Consider the following 10055-nt stretch of genomic DNA (forward strand, 5'->3'; position numbering starts at 1 on the left):
GGTTTTTGCCCATTTTCTAGGTAGATTTTACTTTTGCTGTTGAATTTTCAAAGTTCTGTATATCTTCCAGACACCAGTCCTTTGTTGGATATGAAACTTTCAAATGTTTTCTCCCAGTTTGTAGCTTGTCTCTTCATCCTCTTTTTTTTCTCTCTCTCTCTCTCTCTCTCTCTCTTTGTTTTTTGAGACGGAGTCTCACTCTGTCACCCAGGCTGGAGTGCAGTGGTGTGATCTTGTCTCACTGCAACCTCCGCCTCCTGGGTTCAAGTGACTCTCCTGCCTCAGCCTCCTGAGTAGCTGGGATTACAGGCATGTGCCACCAGGCCTGGCTAATTTTGTATTTTTAGTAGAGATGGTGTTTCACCATGTTGGCCATAGGTGGTCTCGAACTCCTGACCTCAGGTGATCCGCCCACCTCGGGCTCCCAGAGTGCTGGGATTACAGATGTGATCCATCCCACTCGGCCCTCTTCAACCTCTTAACAAGGTCTTTCTGGAGCAAGGGTTTCAGATTTTGATGCAGTATGACTTATCAGTTTTTTTCTTTTGTGGATCTTGCATTTGGTGTCAAGTCTAAGAATTCTTTACCTAGCCCTAAGTCCTGAAAATGTTCTCTTACACTTTCTTCTAAAAGTTGTACAGTTTTATGTTTTACTTTTAAACTATGAGTTAATGCATATGTCAGGTGTGAGTTTTAGATGGAGGTCCTTCGTTTGCACATGATGGGATCAATTGCACGTGATAAATTGCTCCAGCACCATTTGTTGCAAAGACTGTCCTTCTCTTAGAGCGACTCCCGCTTGCCAGGCCTCTGGTTTAATAAAACATGACCAGAGTGACTCCATCTTAACATGAATAACTAGACACTCACAAGGCACCTATAAGGTTATATAACGAGGCTAATGCTGCTCGATACTGACTACGACAATTTCCTGTTTCTCTGCCTAAAGGACACCACCACCCCCATCCAGAACATGATGTGCCAGTACCTGGGTGGGTCTCACAGCACATGAGCTTGACATGGGTGAAACGTAGCAGCTACGTCCATGGCTGGGAACCTGGGGAGCTGACAACTGGCTTCCTGTCCACCCCAGTGCCTGTGGGCTGGTTTTTTCTTTCTTGTTTTTTTTTCATTTGTTTGTTTGTTTGCTTTGATTTTTTGAGACAGAGTCTCGTTCTGTCACTCAGGCTGGAGTGCAGTGGCGCGATCTCGGCTCACTGCAACCTCCGCCTCCCAGATTCAAGCGATTCTCGTACCTCAGCCTCCCGAGTAGCTGGGATTACAGGCGCGTGCTTATGGTCTGAAAATACCCACATACTAAGCTGACCACCAATTATAACTGCAGAACATTTATGGCCATATGGGGCATCTCCCACCTAGCCTGGAGAATGTCCCAGTGACCTGGGAGTGCAGGGGATTATCTTCGCTCACATATAACGTCAACGAGCAGGCTGAGGCTGGAGGGCGAATGGTCATTGATCACACTAGGAGCCCCTATCTTTAGCAAGTGCATCTGCACGATCCAGGTTTCACTGTAGCTCCTTACAGCTTCTTACAAGCAGAGGCACTCACAGAGGACAGGCGTTCCTCCTGCTCGCTGAGGTTGCCCGGCTCTGGCATGGAGTCGTTGCCCATAAACTTGCTTTCACTGTGGTCTGTGAGTCACCTTGAATTCTTTCCTGTGTGAGATCTAAGAACCCATTCTTGGGGTCTGGACCGGGACCCTCTTTTCCGATAACACTTCCCCCGCACACTGTTCTTGCAGCTTTGTTAAAGGTCTGTTGTTGTGTGTGAGTCCATGTTTGGACTCTCTATTTCCCATTGATCTATGTGTCCATTTCTCTGCCAATACCACACTCTCTTGGTGACTATCGATAATAGTGCTTGTAAACTTGGGTAGACTAATTCTTTATACTTTATTCTTCTTCACAATGGCTTTAGCAATTGTAGCTCCTTTGCCTTGACATATAAATTTTAGAAAAAAAAATTTCTCTATCTACATATGGTTGGGTGTGGTGGCTCACACCTATAATTCCAGCACTTTGGGAGGCCGAGGTGAGCAGATCACTTGAGGTCAGCAGTTCGAGCCCAGCCTGGCCAACATAGTGAAAACCCCTCTCTACTAAAAATACAAACATTAGCCAGGTGTGGTGGTGGGCGCCTATAATCCCAGCTACTCTGGAGGCTGAGGCAGCAGAATCACTTGAACCTGGGATGCAGAGGTTGCAGTGAGTCAAGATTGTGCCACTGCACTCCACCCTGGGCAACAGAGCAAGACTCTGCCTCAAAAAATATATATATATATGTATATATATGTGTGTGTGTGTGTGTGTGTGTGTGTATACACACACACACACATCTATATCTGCCTGCAAAATATCTTGCTGAGAATTTTATAGGAATTGCATTAAATCTCTAAGTTGAGGTGGGGAGAGCTAACATCTTTGCTGTGTTGAAGCTTCCAGCCCATGAACACATTGTGCCTGTCCTTTTCCCTAGGTCTTTGATTTCCCTTCATTGGATTCAGAGTTTAAGTCCTGTCCATATTTGGTGAGATTTTTGCCTACATGCTCTGTGTGTGATGACAAATCCTGAATTTCCAGGTTTGGGTTCTGTGTACTCCTTGACACTGTGTGGGAACACGGTGGATTTTTGTGCGATTGACCTCGCTGACCTCACTCGGTTCTAGGAGGGGTTTTGTAGAGTTCTTGCAATTTTGTACCTGGGCAATGATGTTATATGTGAATAGGGACAGGTATACCTCCCCCTTCCCAATCTGCGTGCCTTTAGTTACCATTTCACGCCTAGCTGCCCTGGCTGGAATGACCTGCTCTGACGGATGGGAGAGTGGGAGTGGACACCCATGTCTTGCCTCAGGACTCAGGTGCTCTCCAGGGAGTGAGAGGCGGCCTCGATTGTAAGTTATAAAGTGATGCTTCCCTGTGGGAAAAAGTGCATCCAATATAGACTGTAGGACAAAGTCTGAAAGTCCAGTACCTCCCATTTCCACCCCGTCTTGCCTGTGAGTCAGAGAGAAACAGCGCTAACAGGCAGTGTGCACCTGTCCAGAGGCTGGCTGTTTGAGGGATACAGGTGTGCACACCTGGGGATGGCTGAGTGGAAGGTACAGGTCAGGATTATGACCGTGCAGACAGTCACCCACTGGCATGATGTCTGTGGCATCCTGGGGCGGCCATGGGGCTCTCAGGCCCTCTGCCTGCCCCACAGGCCATACCCCTGCCCTGGGCACAGCTGTCCTCAGTGCTGGCCTCTGACCCGACGTTGTCCAGGAGCCCCGACCCAGAAGGTGCTCCCACCGCTGCCAGCCTGGACCCGACCCAGGCCCCTCCCACCTGAGGCCCTGCCAAGAACTGCCCAGCCCGGACACAGAGGAGGTTCCTGGGTGGACGCAGGGAAGAGCCTCCCATTGTCCCAGTGGAGGAAGCTGCCCACGGGCCGAGGATGAGTCACAGGTTCGAGGAATCGCATGGCAAGGCTGTGGGCGGGGATCTTGTCTGCCCTCCTCCTACATAAGGTCCTCTGAGCCCACACTGCCTCAGCATCCCTCTCACTCCAGAGCTCAGAGCCACCCACAGCCGCAGCCATGCAGTGCCTCCTGCTCACCCTGGGCGTGGCCCTGGTCTGTGGTGTCCCGGCCATGGACATCCCCCAGACCAAGCAGGACCTGGAGCTCCCAAAGGTTTGAGGCTAGGGGAGCGGGTGCTTTACCGTGGGAGGCCTGGGGTGGGTGGGAGCTGCGGGCAGGTGGGAAGCCCAGGATCTCACAAGCTGCAGGAAGCACAGAATGGACGCCATGATTTCAGGAAGCCCTCAGCCCTGCTCTCTATCTTTAGGGTGGCCTCTCTGGTTTCCCAGCATCCTAGGTGACTCATTATTTGGACTTTGGAACACTCCTGAGTTAGCACACACTGGTCATTTTAAGTACAGGAAATTTCATAGCCCAGCGTCTGGTAGACAGCAGACAACCAACCCATGCTCACTGTACCCATCCCAGTTAGACTCAGCCCCGCCTGCACCGGGTGCAACGAGAGCCATGGTGGGGTGGGACCGCTGTGCAGCCCAAGACCCCCTCAGTTGGCAGGGACCTGGCACTCCATGGCCATGGCAACCAACAACATCTCCCTCATGGCGACGCTGAAGGCCCCTCTGAGGGTCCACGTCACGTCACTGCGGCCCACCCCCGAGGACAACCTGGAGATCCTTCTGCACAGATGGTGGGTTCCTCATCATTGAGACGGACTGGGCGGGGGCTCAGTCTCCCCCCACAGGGGTCCAGGACTGGGTGGGTTGGGTGGAGCTGGACTCAGCCCCAGGCATTTTCTGACAGCCAGGGGCTTCACTGTGGCCCTTCCATGAGGGTCGGGTGGAAAACCAGGGCTCCAGACATTCCCTGTCCCCTTGGATCCCCTGCCCCAGGCTCTGGGCCAACAGCCAACCACACAGTGCAGCCCCAGGTCAGACTGACAAGAAGATCTGGGCGGCTGCAGGCTGCGGTGCTCCTTGGACCCGGGGAAGTTCCCGTGGTGACTTGATTTTAGGAGTGACAGTGAAGGCAACTCCAATTCAAGTGGCCACTCATTCTATTGTCACCACCTTTCAGGGAGAACAACAGCTGTGTTGAGAAGAAGGTCCTTGGAGAGAAGACTGAGAATCCAAAGAAGTTCAAGATCAACTGTGAGCATCCCCAGGCCCCAAGGGCTGGCTCAGTGCTGGCATGCTAGCCGCGCTCTCTCAGAGGCGGCTCTGCCGGGGCATGAGGGAGTGGGGCCTGGCCTGTCCCCACTCTCTCTGCTTCAGGGAGTCAAAGTGTTTACTCCGGTCAACCTGATGCTGACCCCAGGGGCATATTTTACCTGGAGGGCAGGGGAAGCACTAATTCTTGGCATGACAGTGACTGGATGTGGGTCTGCACTGTGCCCAGGCACGGGGGACAGGTGCTTTGTGTGCACTGTTCACTCTGGCCTCACAAAAGGCCAGGGAGGCTGCAGGCGAGCAGGTGGGCAGGTGGGCAGGTGGGTAAGTGGGCAGGTGTGTAGGTAAACAGGTGGGCAGGTGAACAGGTGGGTAGGTGAGCAGGTGGTTAGGTGAACAGGCGGGTAGGTGGATAGGTGAGTAGGTGGGTAGGTGGGTAGGTGAACAGGTGGGTAGGTGAACAGGTGGGTAGGTGGGTAGGTGAACAGGTGGGTAGGTGAACAGGTGAACAGGTGGGTAGGTGAACAGGTGATTAGGTGAACAGGTGGATAGGTGAACAGGTGGATAGGTGAACAGGTGGCCAGGTGGGTAGGTGAACAGGTGGGTAGGTGAACAGGTGGGTAGGTGAACAGCTGGGCAGGTGGGTAGGTGAACAGGTGGGTAGGTGAACAGGTGGGTAGGTGGGTAGGTGGCTGCTGTTCCCGTGGGCCTGGCTGCCTCCTGCTCACTCTGGGGCTGCAGCTCTGGTCTTAGGCTGAGCTCCCAGGCCTCTTTGGGGGAAGAGAGAGGGGCTTACAGCATGTCCTTGCTCCACTGAATTCTTCCTAACAATTTGCAACATTTTGTTCTGTTTTGTTAATTATTATTTTTTTAAAAAGACAGAGGTGGTCAGGGTCTGGGGTCTCTTATCCCCTCATGGGCACATTTTCCCAGCAAATACAGTTTGCTTCTCATGCTTGGGACTTGCCTCAGGCCTTTCTGACCCTGCTTGCCCTCCCCAGAATCGAGCCACTCTCCAAGGTCCATTTCTTCTCCCTCTTCCCACCCCCCTGCCCTGTTCCTGTGCCGTCTCCCGCTGTCCTCACCCGTACGTGACTTCTCAGTTGGAGTCCCTCGAGGTCAGAGCCTCCCCGCCTGCCGTGTCTGCCTCTCCACTGCACACCTGGCCTATCCCCCTCAGCCGGGGCTCCATGGCCCTCACGTTGCCTCTTCTCTCCCTTTCTCCCTGGCTTCCCTGGCCATGGCCCACACCAGGGGCCACGTCCCACAGTGGCGGTGGACGAGGAAGCCACTTAGTGTGGTGGGATGTCCACACGCCTGGGCAAGACTGCTGAGACAGAGGCTTCATCTTCCTTTTGGTTCTTCTCTTCTTTCCCCAGATACGGTGGCGAACGAGGCTATGCTGCTCGATACTGACTACGACAATTTCCTCTTTCTCTGCCTAAAGGACACCACCGCCCCTATCCAGAGCATGATGTGCCAGTACCTGGGTGGGTCTCACAGCACATGAGCTCAACATGGGTGAGAGGTAGCAGCTACGTCCTTGGCTGGGAACCCTGGGGAGCTGACAACTGGCTTCCTGTCCACCTCGGTGCCTGTGGGCTGATTTTTTCTTTCTTGGTTTTTTTATTTGTTTGTTGTTTGCTTTGATTTTTTGAGACAGGGTCTCATTCTGTCACTCAGGCTGGAGTATAGTGGCGTGATCTCAGCTCACTGCAACCTCCACCTCCCAGATTCAAGCGATTCTCGTGCCTCAGCCTCTGGAGTAGCTGGGATTACAGGCGTGCGCCACTATGCCCAGCTAATTTTTGTATTTTTTGGTAGAGACGGGGTTTCACCATGTTGGCCAGGCTGGTCTCCAACTCCTGGGTCAAGTGATCCACCCACCTTGGCCTCCCAAAGGGCTGGGATTACAGGCATGAGCCACCATGCCCAGCTAGGCTGTTTTTCTCCAGCGGTTCATCGAGTCCTCTGACAAAGCAAGGAGCTGATATGGGGCCAGTGGGACGGTCGCCAGTCAAGGGGCTGGGCTTGGTGGAAAGATTAATACTCACTGGACGTCCAGTCAAAACACCCTGAAACCTATGATACTCTCAACCAAACAAAGGCCAGGAATACCAAAATAGCCACATAGCCACAGCCCTTCCCCATGTTTCTGAGTGCAGCGTTTCCTCTGAGGTCACACAGGGGTCTTCTTGATCAGCCTCAGCCATGCTTACTGAGAGCCGGGCACTGGGGGAGGCAGGCACTGTGCTCTCTTCCTGTGACGCTGTAGACACCATCCTAATCTGTGCAGGCCCCAGCGCTGCCCAGAGCGGAGCAGAGGGGGCCAGGCCGAGGAGTGGGAGCTAGGGACAGGGAACCTGGAGGCAAGGTGGACAGAGCCCCGGAGACCGCCCTAGGGACCTACTCCAGACCAAACTCTGCCAGACCTCGGAGCACTGGGGCCTCCTTCTCTGCCCTCCCTCCTTGGGCAAGGCCTCTGGAGCTCCCCAGCTCTCATGGAAGCCCCAGGGGCCCAGGACTGACCCAGCCTCTTCCACAGCCAGAGTCCTGGTGGAGGACGACGAGATCATGCAGGGATTCATCAGGGCTTTCAGGCCCCTGCCCAGGCACCTATGGTACTTGCTGGACTTGAAACAGATGGAAGGTGAGCTCCGCCTAGGACACGCCCAGCCTCAGCTGGAGGAGAAGCTGCCTCTTTCTCAGCCCGAGCCCCCTGCTGGCTCTGTAGGACTCAGGTCACTCCTTTTTGGCTCCTCCCCTGTTCTCCCCCGGCCTCCTGGGGTGCAGAGCCACCCTGCGATGGGGTCCTGCCCTGTCCCGCCATCCTTTCACCCCCTCTCCAGCCCTGGGGCTGCTGTGTCCCCAGCTGTCTCTTCTCTCGCTGACGCCTCCACTGTCCCATCTCTTCCCACAGAGCCGTGCCGTTTCTAGGTGAGCTCCTGCCTGGTCCTGCCTCCTGGGTAATGAATGTATCAGCCTCGCCCACTGTCTGGGGCTGCCTCTCTGGGCCCCTGGGACAGACCCCACTGTGTCCAGTTCAGGGCTGACCCTGCAGGAATGAACTGGGGTCTGGTCTTGTGATTCCAGAAAGCCAGGCTGCTGATGTCCCCGTCCACGAGCCCAGCCTGTGTCTTGCAGCCATTGTATTAGTCACGGGCTCGTGCCCTATAGTCGGACCTCATGCTTTCTTTTGGGGTTCAGGGTGTTGGTTGGAAATGTTGGGGGCTATAGGAGGAGGAAGGAGGATGGTTACATGGAAAGGCATGAGAAGCTGGGACCTGCAGGTCTCGGTCTCACATTCTTTTTTTTTTTTTTTTTAAGATGGAGTCTCGCTCTGTCACCAGGCTGGAGTGCAGTGGCACAATCTCAGCTCGCTGCAACCTCGACCTCCTGGGTTCAAGCGATTCTCCTGCCTCAGCCCCCTGAGTTGCTGGAACCACAGGCGTGCGCCACCATGCCCAGCTAATTTTTGTATTTTTAATAGAAACAGGGTTTCACCATGTTGGCCACGATGGTCTCAATCTCTTGACCTCATGATCTGCCCCACTCAGCCTCCCAAAGTGCTGGGATTTCAGTGCCACATTCTTAAGGGGGTGTCCTCAAGCCCACCACGTCCTTCCAGGGCTCCCCCCACAACACCCTGCTCTTCCTCCGTCTACTTAAGTGACCTGTAAACCCAACAGCTCACCTCCGCCTCCAGGAAGACCAGACTCCCACCCTTCCACACCTCCAGAGCAGTGGGACTTCCTCCTGCCCTTTCAAAGAATATCCACAGCTCAGAAGACGATGACGTGGTCATCTGTGTCCCCATCCCCTTCCTGCTGCACACCTGCACCACGGCCATGGGGAGGCTGCTCCCTGGGGGCAGTCTCTGGCAGAGATTATTAATAAACCCATGGAGCATGTTCTGTCTGGATGTGCAGTCACTGCTGGGTGTGAGATTCAGGGACAAGGATCTGGGGTCAGGGCAGGCCCAGGCCACCGTCTGGCAGAACCAGAGCTGCTACAGACCCGTGGGCAGCTTCTGGGGGAGAAAATACCTCAAGTTTCTTATCTACAAAATAAAAGGGTCCACTTTCACAAATTTGTGAAATGTCTAGAAAAATAAACCCAGGACACTCATATCAGAATTGATGAGCCCAGAGGAAAACTCATAGTCTGTAATACTGAAATGGGTTAGCAAGAAAGAATTAAAATCTAACCCATAAAATGAATCTGTAATGAGCTCTTGTTGGAAAAAAAGCGTTAGAATAAGGAAAGTAAGAAAATAGAATGAAGGAAGATAAAAGCAAAAATGACAAAATCAGAGAAACGTATCAAATTCATGCACCTGTGCCCCAAGGTGGGGAGGCGTGGGCACGGTGGGATTTAGCTCACCTGTCAGAAACACCTGGGAAAAAAAATTCCAGCAAGTATCAATGACCACAGATTAAGAGAAAATAGATTAAAAGAGTCAAAAGGGATTATGCTATTTGACTCCAGAATATATTTTTTACAATCCAAAAGAGATGATTTCAAGGCAAATATAAGCATCCAAAACAGATCAGAGAAGACTGGAGACAAAGTAGAGTAGGTAAGGACCCTTCCCAAGGCAGACAGACAGACACGGTCAGGGGTCTGTGTCCCAGCCCAGCCCCCAGCATTGAGAGCAGCCGGGCAAGCGGCCAGGGATCTCCTGCTCCTTTCGGGAACAGGTGAAACCAGGCAATGTGAAGAGTCCCAGGCATGGGGAGGGGCAAATCTTCCACACTCGTTTCTAATGCTGGGAAAATATCTCCATCAAAACTCCACAAAACCAGGCCCTACCAGGAGTAACTAGCGCTTGTGCGGCAGTAAGGAACGTCCACACTGTCTATATAACAAACATGCCATTTTAACCCAGGCATGGGGGCTCACACCTGTAATCCCAGAACTTTGGGAGGCTGAGGCAGGCAGATCACCTGAGGTCAGGGGTTCGGGACCAGGCTGGCCAACATGGTGAAACCCCATCTGTACTGAAAATAAAAAAAATCAGCTGGGTGTGGTGGCGGACGACCTATAATCCCAGCTACTCTGGAGGCTGAAGCAGGAGAATTGCTTGAGCCCAGGAGGCAGAGGTTGCAATGAGCCGAGATCGCACCATTGCACTCCAGCCTGGGTGACAGAGCGAGACTCCATCTCAAAAAAAAAAAAAAACCCAGACAACAACAACAACAAAACTCAAATAGGCCATTTCATCCTCATGACTGTCCACGGGGCAGAAGCCCTTACTGTCTCATTGCCCAGTTGGTGGGTGGCACATGGACTGGCAGAGAGTCTAATACCCACACATGCAACCATTGCACCTGCTGGCTCCA

General features: G+C 53.1%; 1 protein-coding gene across 3 annotated transcripts; it reads left to right on the forward strand.

The window, feature by feature from the left end:
- The first annotated feature begins 3170 nt into the window (after nt 1-3170).
- Nucleotides 3171-8803, forward strand: PAEP (progestagen associated endometrial protein). 3 transcript variants are annotated; one of them, XM_054501737.2, is made up of 8 exons: nt 3171-3473; nt 3578-3700; nt 4096-4235; nt 4622-4695; nt 6093-6203; nt 7259-7363; nt 7634-7650; nt 8342-8606. In XM_054501737.2, exons 2-7 carry the CDS (start codon nt 3605-3607, stop codon nt 7648-7650), a joined length of 543 nt encoding a protein of 180 aa, XP_054357712.1. In that variant the 5' UTR covers nt 3171-3473; nt 3578-3604; the 3' UTR covers nt 8342-8606. The 3 variants fall into 3 exon arrangements, with proteins under 3 accessions (XP_054357712.1, XP_054357711.1, XP_054357710.1); XM_054501736.2 differs by having other exon boundaries at nt 3172-3473; nt 8041-8606; XM_054501735.2 differs by having other exon boundaries at nt 3175-3473; nt 8403-8803.
- The last annotated feature ends 1252 nt before the right edge of the window (nt 8804-10055 follow it).

The sequence above is a fragment of the Pongo pygmaeus genome, chromosome 13, assembly GCF_028885625.2.
Source record: "Pongo pygmaeus isolate AG05252 chromosome 13, NHGRI_mPonPyg2-v2.0_pri, whole genome shotgun sequence".
Taxonomy (NCBI): Eukaryota; Metazoa; Chordata; class Mammalia; order Primates; family Hominidae; genus Pongo; species Pongo pygmaeus.